Genomic DNA, 27484 nt, shown 5'->3' with positions numbered 1-27484 from the left:
ATCAAAATGAAAATTAAACTCATGTGCTCCAGAATAATCTGCTTGAGAATCAAACTCCCCTCCCGCATAGACACCCTATTTTATACTTGCGCTTTTTGAAGAGCAACACACAAATGGGTGCAACAATAACAGTGGTGACAGGCACATCACATCACTGAAGACTTGCACTAACAATCAAAAAGCACAGGTTCAAATCCCACCATAACAGCTAAATATTAAATTCAATCAAATCTAAAATACAACTGTAATTTCTTAAGTGCTTAAGTGCCTCAACCAAACTCTGGCACGAATGCTTCACAAACTGTTTCTGTCATATTGCCTGACATGTTGCCTGACAGAGATATGTACCTATATACCCTGGTCCCTCTGTCCGTGCACACATTTTAAGACTGTGCTATTTGGATCATATTGTCTCTCCTCATTCTTTCTGCCAAAATGGATTGCTTTATACTTTCAAATGTTCAGAGCACTTACTGATATTTCCATTTGCAAAAGTAAAATATCTGTGGCATCATTTGCATAATCAAAAAAATAAATTTATTACATTCCCTTTTATTAAGTTCCTGTTGGATTTTATGGTAGTTCAACAAAATTTGTTGTTGACATAGCTATAAATAAACTCTAGAATTCAAACTGAAGCCGCTATGTTGAATTATCTCAGCATTACTAAGTGAAGGTCAACTAATTAGCTTTCAGCTGCATCATACTTGCACAAGGCAAGTACTGATCCAACCATCTAAAAGAAACACGCTGTCATTTGCAGCATAATTAAGTTTTGGAACAAGACTTTGGAACAAGTAATTCTTTCAAAATATATGCTCCTTTAAATCACCCGTTTTTAATTAACTGAACAGAAAATTGTGCATTCATAGTTTCCTCTGGATAGTTAAATTCACCAACAATCCATGAATGCCCAGAGCAAAACAGCATTGTATTCGTCTAAATCTCTATTCACAAATAGTGAGAAGATTTGCTACGTTAAAATGAGACAAAAAAAATACCAATCAGGTAAATCTATTGTCAGGAAAATGTGTTGTTCTAAGAAACTGCCTAAAGATCTTGACGTACAAGCCCTATCTTTATTGTAGGACATCAGTTGGAATTCATACAAAATCAATATTTTCATATGTTAAGAATGAATCAGAGACAGAATTCGCAACATAAAGTGCTGGAGTAACTCAGCAGGTCATGCAGCATCTCTGGAGAACATGGATAGGTCATGATTCAAACTGATTTGGGGGGACGGCAGGGGGAAAATAAAGTGAAAAGAGGGGCAGGGTAATAGGTTGACACGGGTAAATGGATTTGATCGGCAGATTGTTGGACAAAGGCTAGAGATGAAAAAACTGGTGTGAAACAAAAAGATTGAAGTTGCAAATTGTGAAGCTAAATGAAGCAATGCAGGTGGAAGGGAATGAGGATGGGAAAAGTGCAATAAGAGGAATGCGGATCCAAGTAAAATTGCCAGAAAGGAATTTTTCTGCCTGATCGGCAGTGTTGCCACAAAGACTCACATAAACCAACGCAACAATTCTAACCAGAATTTGATAAATTCTTGGAGAAACAGCTGCAGAGGAAAAAGACGTTACAGGCATGATGAGCTCTCTCAGAGACATAAAATATTCTGATGTTAGAAAAACACAGGGTATTAAACAAAGATACAGTGCCCTCCATAATGTTTGGGACAAAGACCCATCATTTATTTATTTGCCTCGGTACTCCACAATTTGAGATTTGTAAAATTAAAAATAATCACGTGTGGTTAAAATGCACATTGTCAGATTTTAATAAAGGCAATTTTTAATACATTTTGGTTTCACCATGTAGAAACTACAGCTGTGTTTATACATAGTCCCCCCATTTCAGGGCACCATAATGTTTGGGGCACAGCAGTGTCATGTAAATGAAAATAGTCATATTTAGTATTTTGTTGCATATCCTTTGCATGCGATGACTGCTTGAAGTCTGCGATTCATGGACATCACCAGTAGCTGGGTGTCTTCTCTGGTGATGCTCTGCCAGGCCTATATTGCAGCCATCTTTAGCTTATACTTGTTTTGGGGGCTAGTCCCCTTCAGTTTTCTCTTCAGCATATAAAAGGCATGCTCAATTGGGTTCAGATCAGGTGATTGACTTGGCCACTCAAGAATTGACAATTTTTTAGCTTTGAAAAACTCCTTTGTTGCTTTAGCAGTATGTTTAGGATCATTGTCTTGCTGTAGAATGAACTGCCGGCCAATGAGTTTTGAGGCATTTGTTTGAACTTGAGCAGATGGGATGTGTCGATACACTTCAGAATTCATTATGCTACTACCATCAGCAGTTGTATCATCAATGAAGAATAGTGAGCCAGTACCTTCAGCAGCCATACATGCCCAGGCCATAACACCCCCACCACCGTGTTTCACAGATGAGGAGGTATGCTTTGGTTCTTGGGTAGTTCCTTCTCTCCTCCATATTTTGCTCTTGCCATTAGTCTCATATAACTTAATCGTTGTCTCTGTCCACAAGACCTTTTCCAGAACTGTGGTTGCTCTTTTAAGTACTTCTTGGCAAACTAACACGGCCATCCTATTTTTGCGGCTAACCAGTGGTATGCATCTTGCAGTGTAGCCTCTGTATTTCTGTTCATGAAGTCTTCTGCAGACAGTGGTCATTGACAAATCCACACCCGACTCCTGAAGAGTGTTTCTGATCTGTCGGACAGGTGTTTGGGGATTTTATAATCGGGGATAATTGGGGATAACAGAGAGAATTCTTCTGTCATCAGCTGTGGAGGTCTTCCTTGGCCTGCCAGTCCCTTTCCGATTAGTAAGCTCGCCAGTGTTCTCTTTCTTCTTAATTGTGTTCCAAACAGTTGATTTAGGTAAGCCTAAGGATTAACTGATGTCTCCAACAGTTTTATTCTTGTTCCTCAGTCTCAGAATGGCTAATTTGACTTTCATTGGACAACTTTGGTCCTCATGTTGATAAACAGCAATAAAAGTTTCCAAAGGTGATAGAGAGACTGGAGGAAAGACTAGGTGCTGAGAGCTCTCTTATACCTGCATTAAGGAGGAATTAAACACACCTGAGCAATTACAAACACCTGTGAAGCCATATATCCCAAACATTATGGTGCCCTGAAATGGGGGGGGACTATGTATAAACACAGCTGTAATTTCTACGTGGTGAAACCAAAATAAAAGCGGTCTTTAATAAAATCTGACAATGTGCACTTTAACCACATGTGATTTTTTTATATTACAAATCTCAAACTGTGGAGCATAACAGGCAAATAAATAAATGATGGGTCTTTGTCCCAAACATTAAGGAGGGTACTGTATGCAAGTGCTCCTTAAACCTGTATGTCTGGTCATCTATTTGAATATCTTCCTGTGTGGCTCAAAACTAGGCTTTGTTTGACAGAACTCCCGATAAGGCTTCAAGGTTTACTACATCAAAGATGTTATTAAATGCAAAGTGGTATTTTACCAACTGGAACTTTATCCAAAGAACACTGCCCGAGGCATTGTTCAACGTCCCTCTTATCACAAAGGCTGAAGTTACTGAACAAATTAATTTTAATAAAAATCAATTTCTATTGTCAGACTTAATGGCTTTCCGTTGAGAACTCCACTGTTCTGTTTCAAATAACTGCGTTTGATCTCCTCCAGCCGTAGGTGAATCGTGACTTGTGTTCCACTAAACAGAATGCGCAGCTTTGCAAGTGATCAGCGCAGTTTATCCCTGAGCTAACAAGTTCTAACCATAATTAAACAAATTCTAAGTCGATAAGGCAAAGTAATCTTTCATGATATTATGTGGCATAAAAAGTAGACAAAACAAACAGGAGTCTGGCAATGCAGCAGATTTAGTAGAACATTCACCACAGATTTACTGAGCAAGAACACTACAATTTTCTATGCGATCAATTACTTGACCTTAACCAGGTCATAATACCCCAGACTTTTTACAGTGCTGTTATTAGCAGAAGAAACACAAATCAAAGTCTGAGTCTTAACATGGGAGAAGACAAGAGAGAAACCTGAGGAGAGTGGGGAGAGGTGGGGTGGGGGCACATGAAAGAAGAGAGATACTTGGAGCTAGAGCCAGAGAGAAAGTGAGAGGATGCCAGCAGTGTACAGGAAGGGTAATCTCGACACAGTGTGAACGAGTGGAGGCCAAATAGATATTGTACAACATCCCGTATATTGAAAGCATCCCCCCCACACTTGCTGGGACACCCCTCTCCACCCGCCACTTGTTGGGTCGAACCTCCACTCTCCGTGTCAATCTTCAGCATGGAAGTTGAAAGGCTGATTGAAGGTGGGCCCAGGAGTAGCAGTGGTTGCAGGACACTTACGCTGATCTGCCCTCCACATCCAGCTTGGTCGGCATGACCCCTCTCTTGGCCAGCACTGATGTTACTTTATCCACATCTCCCTTTTCCACTGCCTTCAGCAAACGGTCATCATATTTGCTCCAATCTGATGTCTGCAGTTAAAAAGAAGCAAATTTATCACCAGTGAATTTATGAAGTGTTGCCCACACAGCATATTAATATCTTAATTTAATAATGTAAGGAAAGCCTTCTTTTTCAACTCTGGCATGTTGTACAGCAACATCTGTCCCGTCCAATCAGTGCAAGAATCTGACACAGGCATGTTTGGCAACACAGACTCTCTGCAAAGCGAGGGTACATGTTAACTGATCGACACATCCATTGTTAACCTGACCATCAGCCCATTCGAGAGGAGTAAAGCTCACTCCTCAGAAGCTACCAGAAAGGAAAGGTGTCTTGCCCAAACTTTGCCACATCACCACATTGTTTGATTCAGCATGAATCACTAAATCAAGCCAGACTATATTCCTTCTCTCCAGAGATGCTGCCTATCCCGTTGAGTTACTCCAGCACTTGGTGTCTATCTTCGGTGTAAACCAGCATCTGAAGTTCCTTCCTACACAGACTATGTTGCTCTTTTCCCCTTAGCATTGGCTCAATGGGCCAAAAGGCCTGGCTCCATGTTGGATGTCCAGCCATTGAATCGGCAACAATTTTGTATGTTTCTATAATATATGTATGTATATGATATATATGAAATGTAATCTATCCTCATTCTCCAGAGGTGCTGATTGACCTGCTGAGGTACCCCAGTATTTTATGTATGTCTGATTGGGTTTTGGGTTTCCTTGCTGCAGGTGTTGGGCGAGTTGACGCTGTCCTGCAGTGATCTTTCGGAAGAGCACCTTTCCAAGCTTGGGATGGCCTTATTCAACTGCCGAGCAGCTGCTGAGCACCGTCCAACCTACCCCTGCACTCCGGGCATGGTAACGGGGGCTTCTGCTAATGTTGTGGGCAGAGGGGAGGATAGTGGTGAACACTACCTTGAAGCTTATAGCCATGAGCTGTGGGAGTAGGGTTGAGGAAATGTCTTGAGCCTTTTGTTATTTAAAAACTCTACCATCTCCCTCGTCTCGCCCATGTAAACCAAGTAACATTTGCCATGCAGACACAAAAAGCTGGAGTGACTCAACGGGTCAGGCAGCATCTCTGGAGAATGTGGATAGGTGACGTTTCATATATATTATATGTTTTCTAAAGGGTCTTGACCCAAAATGTCACCCAGTCTGAAGAAGGGTCTCGACCCGAAATGTCACCCATTTCTTCTCTCCAGTAGTTGCTGCCTGTCCAACTGAGTTACGCCAGCTTTTGGTATCTATCTTCGGTTTAAACCAGCATCTGCAGTTCCTTTAGAAACATTTGCCATGTGCTTGGCTCCAAATCGTACGCATCTTGAAACTGTTGTTGGCCCGTACACAAGCAAAGCAGTTTAATGCTCGAAGTGTTTGAAGGCAATGCAGATGCTGGTTTAAACCAAAGATAGACACAAAAAATGCTTAAAAGTTCTAGTTTGTTAAGAGTTTAGAGATACAGTGTGGAAACATGCCCTGCAGTTCGGTTTAGTTTATTGTCTCGTGTACTGAGGTACAGTGAAACGCAGTGTAAAGGGAATGGTAAGAAATGCGTGGAGGTTTGAAAGAGTGGAGTGATTGCAATGAGTGACTGCTCACTGGGACTAACACGCGGAGAGTCACCTAGCTTGGGCGCCATCTTGGTTACAGCCCATAATGTCCATGCTGATCATCGATCAAACGTCTACTACTGCTTTGTTATCATATTGTTGTGTCCTACACACTAGGGGCAATTTGTTGAAGCCAAGTGCAGAAAGAAGGTTATGACTCTCTTCCCTATCTATGCCTCATAGTTTCATATATGGTGGCGGACTGCGGGGGTGATGCGCCGTTGTGTATGGCCGCTCCTCCTGCAGTCCGTCCTTTCACCCTTATTTATTTTTATTTTTAGTCCTGTTAATATGAGGTGTTTCTTGGAGGTCTTCTTTTATGTGGTGGGTGGGGGAGGGGAAGGGGGAAATTATTTTTAACCCCAGTCCTACCTGGTCGGAGATGCGGTTTTTCTCCGAACCGCATCTTCGTCCTCTCTGTGGGGCCTAGTCGAACTGGAGCAGCGCTGAGCGGCGTTTCCTGCGGGGACTGCAGCTTCGACGGCGGTGTAGATGCTGGGACATCTACAAGGAGCGGGCGATGCCTTACCGGGTCGCCTTGCGGTAAGCTCCGGGGCACTGTGACCGTCGACAGCACCGCGGAGCCTGGGATCCGAGATCGCCAGTGTCGGGGGTTCGGCCGGCGCGGCCTGTGAACTTTGGTCGTTGCAGTCTTCGGGGGGGAAGCGGCCGCTTCAGTCCAGGCCGCTGATGGATGTTCACCGACGCCGATGATCCAGCTTCACGGCAGGAGGGCCTGAAGACACCGGGATGGCTGAGGAGGCCAGATATAGGCCCCGACCTCGGGTGGACTATGAGGGGGAGAACTGGATATTTTTGGTGCCTTCCCTCACAGTGAATTCTGCTGTGGGGGGACGTTTCATGTTGATTTCTATAGTGTACTGTTTCTGTGTCTTTTTTCTTATTCTCTTTTTTCTCTTTTTTCTCTTTTTTTGATTTGTATGGATTTATTGCATTGATCTGTTCAATTAATTTAATCAATCTCTGTAAAGCACTTTGGTTCAAATACTGGTTTTGTTGAAAAGTGCTATATAAATAAATATTATTATTATATTATTATTATCAACATCTTAAAACACATTACAATTCAATGATGTTCGAGATGTAGTCCTTGTTGTTCACAGCCAATTTACACACTGCAAGATTCAATTCAATTCAATTTTAATGTCATCGCACAAATGCAAGTATGAGTACAACGAAATGCAGTTTTGCGTCAGCCCGTAGTAGTTGTGCATAAAGAAATAAAAAAAATAGAAAGAAAGAAGATACAGAATAATCAAAAAATACAGAATAATTAAACAATGGGGACGGAGGGACCAGAGAAATCTATCGACGGGACTCCGAGTTCAGCAATGTGATTGTATTATTGTAGAAGCTGTTCCTCATCCTACTAGTTCGGGGCCTGAGGCTCCTGTACCACCTCCCTGATGGGAGGAGGGCAAACAGTCCATGGTTGGGGTGTGAGAGGTCTTTGATGATCTTCCCAGCCCGTCTCAGACACCGTTTTCGGTGGAGGGCATCCATGGCAGGGAGCGGGGCACCGATCATGTGCTGCGCGGTTTTCACCACCCGTTGTAATGCCTTCCTGTCCGCAGCAGTGCAGCTGCTGTACCATACCATGAAGCAGGTGGTCAGGATACTCTCTATGGTACAGCGGTAAAAGTTGGTCAGGATCTGGGGGGACAAGATCCCACAAATATCACAGAGATAAAGGTTTTTGTAACACTGGCTGAAAGAGAAATTTGGCCCCAGAACACCAGAAATATACAGCAGCTCGCCTTCACAATCGTACATCCCATTTTAATTTCCCCCACATCGCAACCTCCCAGCATTACTCCCAACCCATGTCCTGCCCAGCTTCCCTCAGGTGGATCTTTCGCATCAACTCGAGTGGGCACAGAGTCTCAGTTTAAACACTCACTTAAAACACTGTTCTCTGACCGTGTAGCATTCCCTCGGTGCCTCAATAAAGCTTCAGGTTGGATTTTTGCACTCGCATCCCTGAGATGGGACTCAAACCAACAATCTCCTCGAACAGATGCGAGAGTACTGATACTTGGCCATGACTCGGGGACCAAAAATATCCCAGCATTGAGTGGTTAAGTGACAAACCCTGCATCTCAGGGGTGAACACATCACAAAGTGTAGGAATGACAGATCCTTAGGAATGAATTAAATTTACATCTGACGTTTATTATTCCTAAAGGCAACTTCCAACCTTTCTGCCATCTACTATCCTTCTTTTCCTCTCTCTCTCTCAGGTTTCGTCCAATTTCTCTCAACTTGCATCATTCACCTCAGGAACACCATGAGTACACTTGCTTATCACTTTGTAAAGTTGCCTTTTTGAATTTGCTGCATCCTCCAATCAGACTTTGCTGCACAAGAGACTGCAGATGTTGGAGTCTGGAGCAGTAAAACAAACTGCTCGAGGAACTCAACGGGTCAGTATGCAGAAGGGTCATAACCCCAAACATCACCTGACAATTTCCCTCCACAGATGCTGCTTAACCCATTACATTCCCCCAACACTTTGATTTTAGCTTCATAAGACCCTTGGAAATGAGAAAACAAAGGTTTCTACTATGGCAGTAGAAGATTATGTCACTTCATTCCATCTATCTTTGCAGTAATGTAAAGTCCAGGAACCTGTTGTGACCCTGCATGATCACATGCAGCATGCTGGATTTAACCATACATTGCCTGCACTGCCCATCATTGGCAATGAGTCTATTATTGGGAATTCCCTTCAAGGAGCAATGTGGAAGCACTCATGCTAAACAGACTGCAGTGGGTAAAGGCACCAACTCACTACCACCTTCTTCAGGGCAATTGGAAGGTGAAGTAGATCCTGGTCTCTCCAATGACGCAGCAATCTGTACATGAGCAGGAAGCCTTGAAACTCCTAACTCATAGACAGAGTCAGCATGGAAACAGGCCCATCTGCCCAACTCATCTATGCCCAAAATGGCCTATCTAAGTTAGTCCCATTTGCCTACATTTGGCCCATATTCCTGAAACCTTTCTTATTTATGTACCTGTCCAAATGTCTTTTAAATGTTGGGATTGCACTTGCTTCAACTACTTCCTCTGGCTGTTTGATCCATAAACCCACCAGCCTCCATGTGAAAAAGTTGCCCCTCATGTCCCTATTAAATCTTTCCCCTTTCGCCTTATACCAATGCCTTGTTTGGCACAACATTAGCCTCCTTTCGTCTTCCGGCACTTTGCCCATGTTTAACGATGATTCATATATCTCAGTAAGGGCTCCTGTAATTTCTACTCAGAGAACGAGTATGGGTCAGCAAAATGTTGGGAAGGAAGCAAACATTGGCCCATGAAGCATCTCACAAAACTGCCAAGAAGCTAGTCAATGCCCAGCCTTCCTTGGCAAATGGAATTCAGCAACAATTTCCATTTATGCAGCCTTGCTAATCCAGTGAAGCATTCGATACACCTCACAGGTGCAACTGTCAGCTACAAACTGATGCCAATCTGCACTAATCAGTGCACAAAGACTAACCTGTGAAGGAGCATATTAAAAGAGAGTGGAATGGTGGGATTTAGGAAGGGAATTCCAGGTCAAGGGAACCCAGGATGTGTGGGACACCAGCATGGAAAATGGCAACAATTACCAAGGGCTTCAATAAGGGAGCAGTAGGTTTAAGAGACTCCACTCCAAAAATCTACTCTTAATTTATTTTCTATTAGCAACTCTGACCCCGCTAACACCATTGCCCCTCCTTCCACTCCTTAATTTTCCAACAAGACAAATACAAATTCCAATTCAAGAGTAAACTTTCAGCTTGGCAAAACTTCAAGCCTCTGACAGCTGTTGCAGTTTGTAATGATAGTTCTCCTGTTGCTGGTTTTACTAACGTGCAAAACCTGCAGCTCAATCCCAAAGGGAGACCCATAATTATCAAGTGCTGCCTCGGTTTTGTACTCAGTAACCCTCTCGTCAGAGTCTCTAGTTTCAAACTGCCGTCCTGCCGGATTCAAGTTAAAACTACAGTGCCCTCCATAATGTTTGGGACAAAAGCCCATCATTTATTTATTTGCCTCTGTACTCCACAATTGAGTTTTGTAATAGAAAAAAAATCACATGGTCAATTTGCAGATTTTATTAAAGGCCATTTTTATACATTTTGGTTTCACCATGTAGAAATTACAGCTGTTTTTATACATAGTCCCCCATTTCGGGGCACCCTACTGTTTGGGACACATGGCTTCACAAGTGTTTGTAATTGCTCAGGTGTGTTTAATTGCCTCCTTAATGCAGGTATAAGAGAGCTCTCAGCACCTAGTCTTTCCTCCAGTCTTTCCATCACCTTTGGAAACTTTTATTGCGGTTTATGAATATCAACACGAGGACCAAACCTTAGGCTTACCTAAATCAACTGTTTGGAACATCATTAAGAAGTAAGAGAGCACTTGGTTAGCTTGCTAATCGCAAAGGGACTGGCATGCCAAGGAAGACCTCCACAGCTGATGACAGAAGAATTATCTCTATAATAAAGAAAAATCCCCAAACACCCGTCCGACAGATCAGAAACACTCTTCAGGAGTCAGGTGTGGATTTGTCAATGACCACTGTCTGCAGAAGACTTCATGAACAGAAATACAGAGGATACACTGCAAGATGCAAACCACTGGTTAGCTGCAAAAATAAGATGGCCAGGTTACAGTTTGCCAAGAAGTACTTAAAAGAGCAACCACAGTTCTGGAAAAATGTCTTGAGGACAGATGAGATGAAGATTAATTTATAATCTGAGTGATGGCTAAAGCAAAGTATGGAGGAGAGAAGGAACTGCCCAAGATCCAAAGCACACCACCTCATCTGTGGTGGGGGGTTTATGGCCTGGGCATGTATGGCTGCTGAAGGTACTGGCTCATTTATCTCCATTGATGATACAACTGCTGATGGTAGTAGCATAATGAATTCTGAAGTGTATTGACATATCCTATCTGCTCAAGTTCAAACAAATGCCTCAAAACTCATGGCCGGCGGTTCATTCTACAGCAAGACAATGGTCCCAAACATACTGCTAAAGCAACAAAGGAGTTTTTCAAAGCTAAAAAATGGTAAATTCTTGAGTGGCCAAATCAATCACCCTATCGGAACCCAATTGAGCATGCTCGAGTAAACTGAAGGGGACTAGCCCCCAAAACAAGCATAAGCTAAAAAGGATGGCCTGGCAGAGCATCACCGGTGAAGACACCCAGCAACTGGTGATGTCCATGAATCGCGGACTTCAAGCAGTCATTGCGTGCAAAGGATATGTAACAAAATCCTAAACATGGCTACTTTCATTTACAGGACACTGCTGTGTCCCAAACATTATGGTGCCCTGAAATGGGGTTACTATGCATAAACACTGCTGTAATTTCTACATGGTGAAGTTTCATTTCTACCACCATGAGCGGTTTACAGTAGTCAAGGAAACCAGAGCACCTGGAGAAAGCCCACACATAGGGGAAATGTGCAGTGTACAAAATGGGGTTAGGAATGAAGAAGGGTCAGTGGAACTGGGGCATTAGCTCCACAAGCTATGCTGCAGTGTCATACTGAATGTAACCAGAGTATGACTTGCCCACATTCTAATTCCAACCACTGCCTTGGCTCCCAAACCCTTTGACTAACAAAAATCAACAAACCTCAACGTTGAATTTTCCAATAAAATCCCAACATCATTATTTTTTTATGTGGGCGGTGAGGGGGGGGGGGGGAGGGGAAGAAAGAAAGGGTGCAAGATACAACACTTCAATATTTCCACTAGTGTGACAACAGTTTCTCCTGATGTCATCACTGAAGGTAAACCTCCAAGCACACAACCCACAGACCAGTCCATTGGAAGCTTTCCACAGAACCTGTAAACACTGAAGCGATCTGGCCAATTTATTCCTTCCCCATCTCTTTATTTTGTTCCAAGTTCACTCATGCGAAGTACCTCTGGATATTTTTCCACATCCCAAAGATGATTGGTTAAATGGTTACTAATTGCCCGTCAGATGTCGATGGGTGATAAAATCTGAAATCTGTTAATGGGAATGTGGGGAAAATAACATTGGGATTGTGTAAATGGGGGTTTGATGGTGTTGCAGACCTGGTGGACTGAAGAGCTTTTTTCCATCCTGCGTTACTACAAGATACAAATGATCACCAGCAACTAATGCCCATGAGAATTTCCCCAACTTCTAGTCATCCATGTCAAATGAGGTCAAATATTGGAAAAAGGCAGAGGAACTTTAATAAAACACCCAATGACCAAGCAAATATAAATCATTACACAAACTCAGACAAAACTTACTATCTACATTTAGAGTATTCTAATTGATTGTAAAATGAAACAGGGGCACAAGTTAAAATGATGCCAAATCACATAAGGAGATAAGTGCTGGAGAGCTTGGTCATAGTAACAAGTTTTAAAGAAGGTGAGAGAGGGGTTAGGGAAAGGACATGTTTAAAATTAGCCCAACTTGCTGGTTTGAATCCTGTTATGTACAGTCCCTATATGTGAAATGAAATTTGAGGCAAGAGCAGGAAGATACAGTACAATTGTCCGATTGCTTCTTACAGATGCTTACATTGATTTCAATATATAATGTTAGAATGCATTTTTTGGAAGTATCAAAATTAATAAAATTCCTTTGGATTATTGCAGGGGCGCCAAACATTTTCAGTGCTTGCTTTGTCGTCTATAATGTACTAGAGTACTCGCAGAATGTTAAATTGCTCAATGTTGGAAAATAATTCACCAGGCTGCAAACAGACCAGGGGGAGGAACAGTTGCAAAACCTAAAGATAAAAACCCAAAAGCCACAGACAAGGCTAAAATAAATAAATAATTTGTGTTTGGAGAGGAGCCAGTGATTAGAAATCACTCGACGCGTTGGCCTTGCAACTAATGACATCACTTACTCAACTGGATTACAGCCTATTCATTCACTCCCACGCATCTATTATTAAAGGTTGCAGAACCACTTTGGATCAATACGGATATCTATATTCCGCAGCCATCAGATACTCCGTCATCTCTCCTTGAAAAAGCACTTGGCAGGAAAAACCACAATACAACATTACTAATCACAACTTAGTAACACTGGACGTGATCAGACTAAAACCACGCTGCACGTTCGCATGCAAACTCCTAAATACTAATTTAAACTAAAGAGAGCTTTGATGCAAGATACCTACAGAGGGCACAGAGGCACAGGAAAACCAGTGCTTCATACTGGTCAAGGATGCTTCCAGGATTCAGACAGATTTGTAATTTCAAATGCAGTTTGCTGTAAATGAACTCCACAACTGGCACAGTGCAGATCAGGGCTGGAAAGAACAACGGCGCTATCACTGCAGGCTCTGAACACTGTTCTATAACTTCAGAAGAATCGCATGGCCCCAGTTTATAACCCCACTCAAGCATCGTACTAAATTATCTTCATCTTCCAAGTCGTCTTCAGACTTCATTACTCCTCAGGAGGATTCTCACTTGTAGTATTTTGAGCTTTGTTTCAGAAATTACAGACTACAAACCGGAGGTTAAAACTAAAAGCACTTCACCCCTACGCAGAGTCTTTGGGTGCCTGCCTGCGTGCACGATTCCTGCTCTCTTCAATAGGAGCAAGTTCAGCTGGAGATCTCCAGGCTCCTGCTGCGGAGCAGTGCACACCACAGCAACTTGTGCCAAGCTTTAAGTAAAGCCTTTAACTTGGCACTAAAATATCACAGCCAGATTGCAGTAAACAGGCCATGATATCAGCCAACTTCTACATTTCTGACCTCGCAACCCTCTGAGAGATGTCTGCAAGGTATAGCTAATAATAATTCTGTGCATGCATAGCCTGTGAGTAATGGGGTATCAAGCTATCATCATTGAAGTCAAAGAACCATCAAGGCATGTTTTGCAGATTCTAGAAATAGTCACCTCCAGCAGAGAAATGCAAGTGTCGGGTTCAGAAAGCCTCTGGATGACCTTCGAACAGACTTGCCTCACCACAAGACCGACTCACTGGCAATACAGCCCCTCTGCACCACTCAACCCTTAGATTGCATCACCCGCTCTTATGGACAATTTACCGTTCTCCATCATCAGTGAAAGGGTATCCAGCCCCTCCCCGCCCCACCACCCCGTCAAAGTGCTTCACTCTGCAGATGCATCGACAATGAGATGCAATCACAACGCCACAGGGGAGCTGCAGTCAATCACAGAGAAACATCGCGTGCTACTGGCCAGTGCATGTATTTTAAACCACGTGGTTTAAATATATTTTGAGCTATGGTAATTTATATTTTCAATTGGAATTTAAAACTATTAAAAACACAGGGTACCAGAATACTTCTTTTCATCTCATGAGCTGTCTCCAAACTCAGTTCAGGAGGCGACAGGCTGCGTTCCTGAAAATCCAATAAGTGGGAGACTTAACTGATAAATTTCAGGAGTCTTTTCAGCCCAATTATACAAGGAGTGAATATTAAAAAAAAACCTTTCAAAACAGGTATTTGTACAAACAATTACATTAACAAGAGATCCCTTGGGAAGCTACAAATCAACATTTCAAAATGCATTGGGAAGTCAATGAAGAGAATTCCAAGACTGGAGGACTTTGTTTGCTGAACAGAATTTCAACCAAAAACAGACTTTCAGTGTATGATAATTCATTTAATGCACCAAGACACAAAACATGCCAGCCTTAAATCATGGCCACTCCCAATGAACTGAAATCTGGTGATTGAAACGAGCACGTGTCCAAATGTCAGTTGATTAAAAACCAAAGTAAGAATCAGGAAGGATTTTAACGCACGAGTCAGATAGACATTAGGGTGTAATCGCATTGCATGTGAGTGAAAGATGCCCAGTACAAGCATGCATATTATTATATACACCACGCAAGAAAAAGATTCAGAAAGAACAAACTTACAAGAAATGCTATCTGCCCACCTGCATCCTGAATAGGCAACTCCTTATTCTGTGACCATGCCACCAGTTTAAGATTCCCCCAAAAAGTTAACTTTCTAAATATTGCTGAGACACCTCAGAATCTTATGTTTCAATACTATCACATCGTTCTTCAATACTTTTACACTCTGTCCTGTTTGAAATAAAGGCTAAACTTTAATTTGCCTTTCCAACTATTTGCTTTTCTGGCATGCTAACTTTTTGTTCCGGGAACAGATCCCTCTGTTGTCATCTCCATTTAAACAATATTGTTTTTCTAGGATTCCTACTAAATCGGGTAACCTCATTCCTCATGACAAGGCAGTCCTAGGATTACACAAAGGTTCCATTCCCAAGAACTGTCCGTAAATCAGTAAATTCTATTTATACAACCACCCATATCATGTCTCTCAACATGCACTTGCTGTAATTCTTTAATCTCATTAAATATATTCGAAAACTACCCATAATTAAACTAATGGCTTATATCAATATCCAATCATTAATGAATACCATGAAACACTATCGCTATCTTGAAAAATGCTTTAAAAATGTATGGAACTATTTGCAGGAAGTCAAACTTTCCACTAGTCAGGTCATTCATAACCCAGGGAGCCCCTGCATTATTGAATCTGTGCCACATCATGCATAATTAAAAACTTGTTCAAGTTTCAAGTCTTGTTCTGGACAACTCCCACCACATCTTCATCGCTCACCAATGCACCAACAGCAATCAACCAATCAACCCGTCCTTTGAGGTGAGGAAGGAAACCTCATTATGTTCCACCTATCAATTTTATGCACATTTGGTTAATGTGTCTTTACGAATATCAATAGTTTAATAACGAAACCTATGCCTCAGCAGGGATGAAAGAAAACACATAATTAAGACATTCCGTTTTGAAAAAATGCCTATGTGGAAATTGCACTTTTAAAGGTTTCATGCTCCTAGTGAGATGTTTAACAGTGCCTCTCACGAGGGTGCAAGCCCAATGATTACTGTTTCAAAGAGGAGGATATTTATCCCCGAAACACGATAAAAAATAAACCAGACTTTACAACATTGCTGTTGTTTGACATCATTCTACCTGAAAATTGGTTCCCATATTTATTGGCTGTAACATGGCCGTAATCATGAGGTTCTGAAAGGTCCGACAGAAATATTTAGCTTGTGCCCTGACTCAATCATTATGAAACAATCTAGATTTTGTTTTTTCAACTCGTCATTGCTGATCATAAATAGCTTGCAAACTTGATGAAAGCACAAACTCGTCTTGTCAAAAGTCACAATACTTTAAATTGGTTATTAAATGTGATCATGTATATTAGAGCACAGATGCAATAAACAATGGTTGTAAACTCTAGCATGTAGTTCTGCTGATGAGATGTGTCTGTTCAGTAAACATGTCAATAGGCAAAAACAAGATGTACGTAATGTAAACCACTTGACCCTTTTCAAACCATTGCTGGGATTAGATCATAGGCTTACAGTAACTCGTGTACCCTATTACAGCAACAGAATTCTACTGGGCTTAGCTACTACTACTGCAACTTAGAAATACCCCCTGCATTACCTCCATTTTTTTGTAGTAACTGTATGAAAGTGATACAGCACCACAATGAAAATAAATGTTATAATTAGCTTGCTGGAATTTCAGGGAATTTATGGTGACATCAGGCATGGGATGGGACAGGCCCTAACAAGGATATAACAACCAGCCAGGGCACCAGTGGGCAGGGGCACAGTGGCGATGGAGCCAATCCACGTGCTCAAATAATTTCAGGAGAAATACAAGATGTCATGCTATCGTCTGCTCCTGTGGCCAAAATATTCCTGTAAATCTGCAGAAAGAAGCTTACTGCACTGAGGAATTCTAGCATTTGTACAGAAATAGTAAATTAGCTCACTTGTTCGTTATCTCAGCTCTGCACCTAAAAACACTGGGGTTTGAGGACCAGACTTAACGTCAATGCAAACAGGACTTGCACCACTCCAAAGGCTCATGTTTCTGCTGTTGGGTTCAACAGTGACTGGAACCAAGTACGGCAAACATGGCAGTGAAAAAAAATAGAAAACACAGAAAAATATCCTGCAGAGTTTGGAGAGGAGGAGAAACATAGGACCGATTATTTACCGCACTATTACGGGTCTTTGTAAAAACAAGAGTCAACTCAATCAAATTTAATGGTCTTTAATTAGAGACACAAGAGCCGGCAGATACTGGAAGCTTGAGCAAAAAATAAACTGCAGGACGAATTGAGCAGAGTTTTTTGGTCTTAAAACACATTTCATTTGAACGCCATAAAATTGTGAGAAATGTTTTAATAATCGGATTCAACAGCTATGTTATTCAAGCCTTGCCTTCAGAGAAAGTTACCACTTACAACAAATATGCACACACTTCTCCCACCACAGCCCACCACCCCGTCACTATTCTTTTCCCCTCCTCTTCACGCCTCAATTCCCATCTCTACCATTTCAGTCCGCATTTCCTTTTAGGGTTCCCATTCTTCCACCCATATCTCTCCCTCCAGTTTTACATTTCACTCTTATTTTTCCCTTACATTTCATTCACAATTTTCCCTTGTCCCTCCACCTTTTGTCTCCTTTTCACCTTTCGTCTTAGTCATTATCTTCACCCACCTGCAAATCTCCTGCTACCCCCTCACTTGTGTCTGGGAAGGAACTGCAGATGCTGGTTTAAACCGAAGATGGACATAAAATGCCGGAGTAACTCAGCAGGACAAACAGCATCTCTGGAGAGAAGGAATGGGTGAACTTTCTGGTTGAGACCCTTCTTCAGTCTGAAGAAGGATCTCGATTTGGAAAGTCACCCACTCACTCTCCAGAGATGCTACATATCCTACATAGTTACTCCATTTTGTGTCTACCCCCTCACTTATATCAGGCTTTTCCCTACCACTACCTGTCTTTTCCAGCTATCTCCCTCCGACTCCATCAGTCTGAGCAAGGCTTCTAACCCAAAATGACATGTGTCCACCACTCTCTCCACAGATGCTGCCTGACCTGCCACGTTATAGCAGCACTTTTGTTTTGCTCAAGATTCCGGCATCCAGTGTCTTGCGTCTCCAAACTTAGCACTTTAACTTGCGTGTTACGAACCAAGAGTTCAAACCAAGCGCAGTCCATTACATATGGACAAAAGGCTTGCAAATCTATGTAGCAACAACATGTGTTCTTAATAAGTACCTCAAGCTTCTCTCTCGCCATCATATTTTCCCTCAGAGATACGACAGGAGTATGGAAATGTCTGTCTTTACAGTAATATCAGCTACTGCCTTATTTGCAAACATTCAATTTGGTCACCCAAGTCACAATTACTGGGCTTGTTTTAGAAACACTATTTTCTCAGAAAGTTCCACAATTATAGGTTTTTACATCCTAATTATAGCTGAACTAATCGCCAACTCCAGCCCAAACTCCAATTCCAAAAATAGTATGGTGGTTGTAAACCACAAAATTACACATTAGATCCCTACTCATTGCACAGCAAATACACATCACACCATGAATATTACTTTCCACAAGGTAATTAAAAAAGCTGGTTATTAGTGATCATAAACATCCAAGGCCCTCACTAAAACCCACCATCTGGTTCACTAATATGGTTCAGGGGAGGAAAATCTATCGTCCTTGCCCAGTCTATCCTGTGAGAGATTTTAGTCCCAGTCATGTGAACAATTCCCAATTGCCTGCTGAAATTAATTAACAAGCCATTCAGTTTGGAGACACTAATAGATAAGTAATAATCACTGTCTGTCTCTGCCCCTCTCTCTGTCTCTGCCCCCTACCCTATTTATCCGCCCCCCCCCTCTAGACGCGCCTACGAGTTGGGGGCTATGCATGAGTGGACAGGGCGGGGCTGGGGTAAAAGGAGACAATGAATAATATTAATATAATACCAAGGGGGTTGGTTCTGTCGGTCGGTCGGTCTGTGTGTGTGTCCGCAGGCTCTCTCTCCCCTCTCCCCCCTCCCCCCCACGCAACCGCGCCTTGAGGGGATGGGACCCAACGGGTCCCACATGGTCTAGTTTTCTAAATATACTTGAACTACTTCAAACTAATGTCTTTGAATCAAATATAGACAGCACTTGATTATTTTGAGTTTTACTAAACAACTGAATAAACACCCCTGAATATCCGATTGGAAATGTTTCATTTTTATTTATACAAAATAAACGTAATGACAATTTATTACATCAACCATGTAATTATTTTAAAAATGTGGCCTTTCAACTGCAGATGCTTAGACTATTGATGAACTTCAATTCAGTCAGTGATGTGAATGTTCAACTCAGCAAGAAGACAAATCTGGGAGAGTTAAAATGCAGATGGCAATGAACACACTTGATCATGCAGCCATGTTTACAGATAATTCATAAGAAACATAATGTGATAGAAAAATCACATATTACAACAATTGTGTCAATGGGTTAAATGGGGGTTAGGCACTAGAGAATTTCAAACTAATAAGAAGTTAAAACAACAAGACCATAATAATATATCTTTTTTTAAACTGCAAACGCTGGATATCTGAAGTACATGCAAAATGATGGAAGCACCTCAGCAGTTTACAGTGTTTGTGGAAAGAGAAGCTGTCAACATTTTGGATTTACTTTGGTCAGAATGGGAAAAAGATGTACAACTTGGATTTCACAAGGAGAAAAGGTGGGAGAGAAATATGTTAAAAGCTTGATTTGTGGGGTAAATTCAGGGATGGAAATCTATCAATCCGGAACATTGCTGTCTATTACCCTACCCTCCTGGAATTCAGTTCCATTGAATCAGAATTCCATGAAATTCAATGGAACTAAATTCCAAGAGGAAAGGATCACAGACAGCAATGTTCTGGTTTTATTTCCTTTTATGTATTATACAAAAGCAGTAAGAAAAACAAATGATTTAGTTCATGCACCAGCATCACAAATAACGTAGTCTAAATTGCTCGAATGTTATATTAATGTAACATTACTGCCTAACTCTCAATCTCCATGACAACACAATGCAAGACACTGAAGGCAAATACAATGCAGGCCTCTGTTGCCAGAGAACAAATCCCAAGAGGTCAGTCTGTACTTAAGGAACTCGTTCATCCTGTGAAATCTACTCAGTGCAAACTGCAAGGTTAATATTGCATTTATTTTTCCACTATCTGGGCATCACAATAGTTGTTTTTTGTCACCCATTTCAAATAACCTTTGAGAAGGTGGAGGGCAGTTTCTTGAATCGCTGTGCTCCTCTGCTGAAGATGCTCTTATAATGTGGTTACAGAATGGTTACAGAATGAACAATTAAATATACTCTTTCTTGACTCTCTCTTGACTCTTGAGTTCCATGTCAGAGTCACACAGGCCCATCTGCCCACCAAGTCTGTGCCATCCTTCAAACCTGACTTGCACCCTCATCAGCTCAGACATGCTCTTAGGGACGGGAATAATTTCAGATACTATTTTTCCTATATGCATCAGAACTGGATAGTTCTCATTGTAGTTAACTCTAGCTTTTTCTCACTCCACAAACACTGCCTGACCTGCAGGGGTGAAATTTTCTCCTTTGGTTTCAGGTTTCTGAACTACATCTCATTTCTTTTGTTTTTGCTGCAACCTCCCCCATCAATCCAACAAAATGGCCTGTAAAAATGTCAAGTCATCTCAGCAAAGCTGATACCACCCAAGGATATATTACCTTTATTCTATCCACCTCTGCCCATCCTCTCTGCAACTTCTACCTTGTTTACTCACTGTTCAGTTCTGAGGGGAAGGGGGAAACTACCTTTCAGGGTCCCTACCTGGTCGGAGAGGCAGCTTTTCTCTGGGCTGCAGCTTCGACCCGTCCTCGCGGCCTACCAGTGGCCCTGGGGCGGCGTTTCCTGTCGGGGACCGCCCAGAACCTCGGTTTCGGCGGCGGCACAGCACTGGAGCGCTATCGCGGAGCGGGTGATGCCTTGCCCGGGTCGCCGCGCTGGAGCTCTGGTGAGCTGAAGATCGCCGAGGAAAACATCGCGGAGCTGCGGGACTGTGGAGCGACCAGCTGCGGGCGGCGATGCTGAACTTTACACCGGGAGCCTGGGATCTCTAGATGAGATCGCCAGTTGTGGAGCTCCAACCGGCGCGGCCTTGTTGGCTTCGGAAGCCGCGGCCTCCAGTACGGAGGCGGCCGTTCCAGGGTTCCCAAGCCGCTGAGAGGACTCTCGCAACGCCGGAGCAACATCACCCGGCAAGAACGGCCTGGAACATCGGGCCTCCGTAGAGGCAACTGTGGAGGCCTCAATAGGCCCGACTATGGGTGAACTGGGGTTGGGGACTGGACTTTGTGCCTTCCCTCATAATGGGAACCATTGTGGGGGGATGTTCTTTATGTTTAAAACTCTTATTAATGTTATGTCTGTATTCCTTCTTCATGTGCTGCAAAATAGCAAGAAGCATTTCACTTCACTACACCTCGGTGTATGCGAATGTGACCAATAAAATACCTTTGATACCTTTGAATGATCTTCAACTGAAAAACTTAACTCCTTTCCTTTCCCAAACTGCTGTTTAAGCTATTTCAGTTTTTATTTCAGATTTCCAGCAGCAGCAAGGCTTTCAAATGGTATCATTTCTAATTTTGAGAAAACAGAAAGAGCCTAGATGCAGCTTTTCATTCAAAAAGCAGCACCAAACAAAGAACAGTACAGCACAGGAACTAGCTCATCTGGTCCTATACAGCTGCAACACAACTTCCCGACTCTTATACTCAAAACCCCAACCGATGAAGCAAGCACACTGTATGCCTTTTTTTAACCACTATCTACCTGTGCTGCCATTTTCAGGGAGGTATGGAATTAGACCCCAAAATCCCCCCGTACATCAATGTTGTGTCCTGCCTTTATTAGCTCTACATTTCCCCATTACATTCAACCTCCCAAAGTGCAACAGCTCGCACTTGCTCAGATATGTCATTTCTCCACCTATATCTGTAACTGATCTACATCCTGCTGTATCCATCGACACTGACTGCCATTCCACCGCGATTTTTATCCTAATCCATCTGCAGATTTTCAAAATAATTCAATAGACAAATAAAAATTTGTTGTGTAATTGTCCTTGAAGGCAGAAAATGCACAAGCACAATCAGAGAAAATATAATTGGATTAACACAAACAGAAACTGACCCAAATAGTGCAGCTGTGCAGTTCCATAACAAAGTTCATGCCCACATACCGTAAAAGTTGGCTGATGCCAATTAACAAGATAATCAGAACCTTCAAAGAAGCGGTGGCTACTCTGGTTGTGCATCCTCCATCATGATTTCCATTTAAAATAAAATGGATTAAACTTTACAGTTGCACGGTTCCTTTCATTGTTCATCACAGTTACTCAATTGTACTTCAATATAACTGACGTATGACAGCACTGAGCCAAGATGCCTGTCCCTTCCCATCGGTAGACACTCATTAAGGAACGCAAAGATCATTAACTGTCACAAACCAGGACAATGTCCAAGTCCTCGGGGATTTCAGATCAACTTATGGAAAACTTGAAAAATACCATAAGGAAAATCAGTGGTTTTAAAAAGTATTAAGTACAGTATTGACTTATTTTTAAATGCTTACTTATAAAGAATATTGAACAAGAAAGAAAGCCTGGGAGGAGAGGGCAGTTGGAATAAAAATATAGCTGTTAAAATCCTTTTCAGGACTAGTTCATCTGGAAAAAGCCTTTTTGTTTCCCAACCACCCAATTACCACAATCTTTTGTTTTGTCATTAACACTATTGTCTTTCAATTTCTCCCACCTTCTAGCCTTTCAGAGCTTACTTTTCCCTGCCCTCCTACCACATCTACCAAACCCTCATCCTTGAAATTAAAGCAGGAAACGCCAGGGATGCACTCCTGAGATGAGGCAACACATAAGTAAGTTTACGCTTCAAGTCAGCAATGACTCATTAGAACTGACTCAGAAATGTATTTGCTTCAGCTGAAACCACTTTCAACCTTTTCCAGTTCTCATCTACCTTAGATCCGGCCACAGAAAATCTCTCCAAAGATGAGTTAATCTCTTGATCTTGCTCAGTTAATCTGTGTATGGCCCATCCACAAGCAGTGGACAGAAGAGAGGCGTTATATGTCCGCCTCATCTTCATCATCGTTGTCGGTTCCTGGAGCAAAAACCCATGTCACTATGTTAGAACCTAACTGGTTGTCATTTGCACAAAGAACATTTGAGGCCTTCCAGCTGATCCATTTCCGATTCAGAAGTTCAACAATGTAAAAGACAACGTAAATGACGGAGCATACTTGAGTGTTTAAGAAATAACTACAGATGCTGAAGAAATCAAAGGTAGACAAAAATGCTGGAGAAACTCAGCTGGTGAGGCAGCATCTATGGTGCGAAGGAAAAGGTGACGTTTCGGGTCGAGACCCTTCTTTAGATCAAGAAGGGTCTTGACCCAAAACATCACCTATTCCTTCGCTCCATAGATGCTGCCTCACCCGCTGAGTTTCTTCAGCATTTTTGTCTACCTTTGAGCATACTTGAGTGGTCAATTGGCTATTCCTGCTGCTCTCTTTACTTTCTTCCATGCTAAACAGGTAAATACTTCATCTCCCTCTCAGACTCTGGTGCACCATTTGAAAAGCAGGAGTGCCATCATCAGCAATGAATCCTCCATCAACAATACTGAAAGTGAATAGTCCATTGTTAATGCGCGTGTGAGGGTTTTGGAACTACTGGTTGAAGAATAAATGAGCAGCCAAACTACTAGCCCTAAAGTTGAACAGCCAGTAAACAGCACCAAATAATACTTCAGCTAACCCTGAAAAGAAAAAAGCAGCAACTTAAAATGTTAAAGCAACTGTATTTTCAATTGCTGACTTCTGCAGATATTAGGAGAAGCATAAATTAAAAACATTGATTGGTGCAGAATATCTGTAACTCCAATCTATATCTGGCTGTTGAATAAGCTGGTGTTAATTTAGCAAAGGGTGACAGAAAAAGATGACAACGTAAGTGTATCTCGAAGAGATCACAAGATCTGATTATAATAGTTACTGGCGGTGGCACAGTGGTGCAGCGGTAGAGCTGCTGTCTTACAGCACCAGAGACCTGGGTTCAATGCTGTCTCATGGAGCTGTCTGTATGGAATTTGTACATTCTCCCTGTAACTGCATGGGTTTCCTCTGGTTTCCTCCCATACTTCAAAGATGTGTGGGCTGCAGGTTAATTAGCTACTGTAAATTGTTTTCGGTGTGTTTACGATAGGTCCAATGTATGGGTTATTGCTGCTCGGCGCAGACAGTGCGCCAAAGGGCCCGTTTCCCCACTGTATCTCCAAACTAAACGTTGAAGAGTGTTACATTTCAATTCAGACATTCATTTTTTTCCTCAAAGATAATCCTACATTTTCAAGTAAATTATCCCAAGGTACTTCACAGGAGTGTGACTGAACAAAAACAGACACTAAGCCTCCCGATTGTTCAGGTAACCACTGACATGGTCAAATGAGGGATGAATAGAACAGACAAGCAGCATATACCTTAAATTAAGCACTAAAGAGACAACAAAACACAATGCCTCAGAGGATCTAGGTGGCCTTTTACGTCAAATGCTGATGGTTAGCATTTGCATGCAGGTATAGCATGTAATTAGGTAGGCAAATAGAATGCTGGCCTTTATTTGAAATGCCATGATATACAAAATAAGCAAGATTTACTTCAGCTATGCAGGGTGTTGGCTCGACTGCACCTGACACATTGCTTACACTTTCAGTCTCCTTAAGAGGAGGGATATTCTGGCATTGGAGGCAGTTCAGAGAAGGTTTGTGAAGTTAACTACAGAGATTAAGGTGTTGTCAAATGAGGAAAAATTCACATTGGGACAATACTTTAGAAGAAAGGAAGGAGAAACATTTTAAGATTCAGGGTGGACGATGAGAGGATGATTCCTCATGTGGGGATTAGGGGAGCAGAGTTTCAGGATAAGGGAATCAGCCATTTAAGGAGGAATTTATTTTCAGGCAGCCATTAACCTTCAGTCTTCTGGGAGCTGTGGAGGAAGAATCATGTAATATAATCATTGCTGAGATAGATGAACCACGATCTCATGAACGATGGAGCAGGCTCAACGAACCAGTTTGTCTTCATATGATTATATTCCATATGTTCTTAGGGGCACAAAATGAATATCCAACCCAACTACACTAATGAAAATCTTCAACCCAACTATTTATACACATCTGAACATTGGAGTGAATATGTCACAAACCTGTCACCAGAGTACAACCTTGGCCACAGTTATTTTTTCCAGTCCAATTTGCCATCACAGAACTCTCTCTACTCCCTTATGCGTGAACCTTTCCAGAATCTGGTTGGATGTACCTGCTGAGCACGAGGCTCCACCTCAAGAGAAACCACTGCATCACCCGTGCACTAGTGGGACAATCAGAGTTGAGCTACAAAGCACTGAGCCACCCCAGCCTGGATCAGAGGATTTTAAATCATTTTTATATTCAGTCCATATACATTTCTCATTCAGCTTATACAGGGCAGCCAGGCTCTGGAGAGAATTCAAGAGTTTAAGGTCTAGTTAGCTGAAGGCACATTCACCACTATGGGAATCTTGAACCAACCCTGGATCAGAAATGTGAAGGAAGGGTTGGAACAAGCATATGTTGCACAGATTAACCATGATCCAACAGAATGACGAAGCAGATTGGGGGGCCAAATGGCTCCGTTCTGCATCCGTGACGTCCATGCATCTGTACCCAAGCCTTTCCAGCTTAATAAATATTTGATCTACACACATCTGTTCCTGCAGGTGAATGCAGAAGGCCATGGGCACTACTTTAAAGACATAAGCGATATCAGCCAATATTTCAAAGGAAATAAAGTGCTGGAGTAACTCAGGTCAGGCAGAATCCCTGGAGAAGGTGACATTTTGGGTTGGGACGCTTCTACAGATTGATGAAGGGACAATATTTAATCTTTACTCAACACAAGCTTAATTGATTATTCAATGATCACATTGTTTGCGAGGGCTTGCTCTACACAAATTGGCAGTTTAATTTCATCAGAAGCAATGCTAATTACAATTTAAAATTACTCCACTGGCTGCAAATCTCTTTTGAACATCCAAATTTGTGAAAGGCATTAAAAAATGCAAATCTGTCTGCCTTCGGATTCTTTTCACTGTTAATAAGTGATTTTTATTGTATCAAATTTATCAAAATTCAAGTAGGATTTTCAGGCCCATTCACTTAGAAATCTGTGAATTTAGGATTGTTTTCACTGTGCAATCAACACTTACTAACTAGTACCCCAGGATTTTTTGCAGGTTCGTGCCCAGTCCTGTCTTAAAACAAAACATCATATTGGACACGTTGGGTAAACATGACAAGACCAACTGTCAGTTATAAAAAGCCCATAATATATTTTTTCCCCCAATGCAGCACTACAGAAAATGATCCATGGCATTCTAAACTCTACTATAACTCCAATCTGACACATCTCATCATTTGCTAACAGACAACCCAGCATTGGGGAAAGGAAAGCTTGTCATCAGCAAAATTCATTTCAGACACCTCATCTTGCAATGCCATTTAATATCCCAAAGAAACAAACGAGGGCAGTCACGCAGAAGAATTTCATAGTGCAGTATTTCACAACTGTAACTGTTAGCACATTAAACTCTGCGCCACATTATGAATTGACCTCAAGCCAAATGTGAAAGACATTCAATTGTTGAGTAGTGATTGATGTAATTGATTTAAATATTTTATTGGCTCCAGATCAAACATCCAATTTACAATGTAAAGTTCATACCACACAATGAAGACAAAGACAATTTAAAGAAAAATTCACATGATTTTGTGCAGGGGAGATCCAATTAAGTTTTTTTTAGGTGGTAACTAAGAAAATTGATTAAATGGTAGATATGATTTACATGGACATCAATAAGGCTTTTGAAAGGGTGCCACATGGTAGCATGGTCCAAAAGGTTAAGCCATGTCGACAAACTGGATCCAAAATTGGCTTGGTGATAGGAGGCAGAAGGTAGGGATGGACAGTTGTTTTACTGAGTGAAAGTCTGTAACAAGTGGTGCACCACAAGAGATTGGTGCTGGACCCAAATGACTTGGATATGATTGTAGGTGGACTGATTAGTATGTGTTCTGACAACACAAAAATTGAAGCAGTAGATGGTAAAGAAAGTTGTGAAAGCATATAAAGGGAAATGGGTTGGAAGGAACTGTAGATGCTGGTTTAAACCGACATGCATCTGTTAGAAAGTCAGGAGCAGTGGCAAAGAAATTAAATTCAGGTGAGTGTGAGCTGATGCATTTTGTGATGTCAAAAGAAATGCATGGATCTCCAGAGTGTGGACGTACAGAGGGACTTTGAGGTTCAAACATAGCTCCTTGAAAACGGCAACACAACTGGATGGGGCAGTGAAGTGATAAATAAACTTGTACTGAAGCTG

At 41.9% G+C, this 27484-nt stretch overlaps 1 protein-coding gene across 3 annotated transcripts in view; it reads right to left on the bottom strand.

The window, feature by feature from the left end:
- The window catches only part of LOC129712726 (uveal autoantigen with coiled-coil domains and ankyrin repeats protein-like), a 122311-nt gene that overhangs the window by 54683 nt on the left and 40144 nt on the right, over positions 1–27484 (bottom strand). For 2 of the 3 annotated variants that reach the window (XM_055661396.1, XM_055661398.1), the window contains exon 2: positions 4346–4476. In XM_055661396.1, coding sequence (XP_055517371.1) covers positions 4346–4476 — 131 coding nt within the window. Of the gene's footprint in view, positions 1–4345; positions 4477–13263; positions 15396–27484 lie in introns of those variants that run through there. The other variant, XM_055661397.1, reaches the window with a different exon arrangement.

This window comes from Leucoraja erinacea, chromosome 33 (assembly GCF_028641065.1).
Source record: "Leucoraja erinacea ecotype New England chromosome 33, Leri_hhj_1, whole genome shotgun sequence".
In the NCBI taxonomy this organism is placed as follows: domain Eukaryota; kingdom Metazoa; phylum Chordata; class Chondrichthyes; order Rajiformes; family Rajidae; genus Leucoraja; species Leucoraja erinaceus.
The sequence above is the reverse complement of the archived record's forward strand: the minus strand, read 5'-3'. Positions and strand labels throughout refer to the sequence as shown.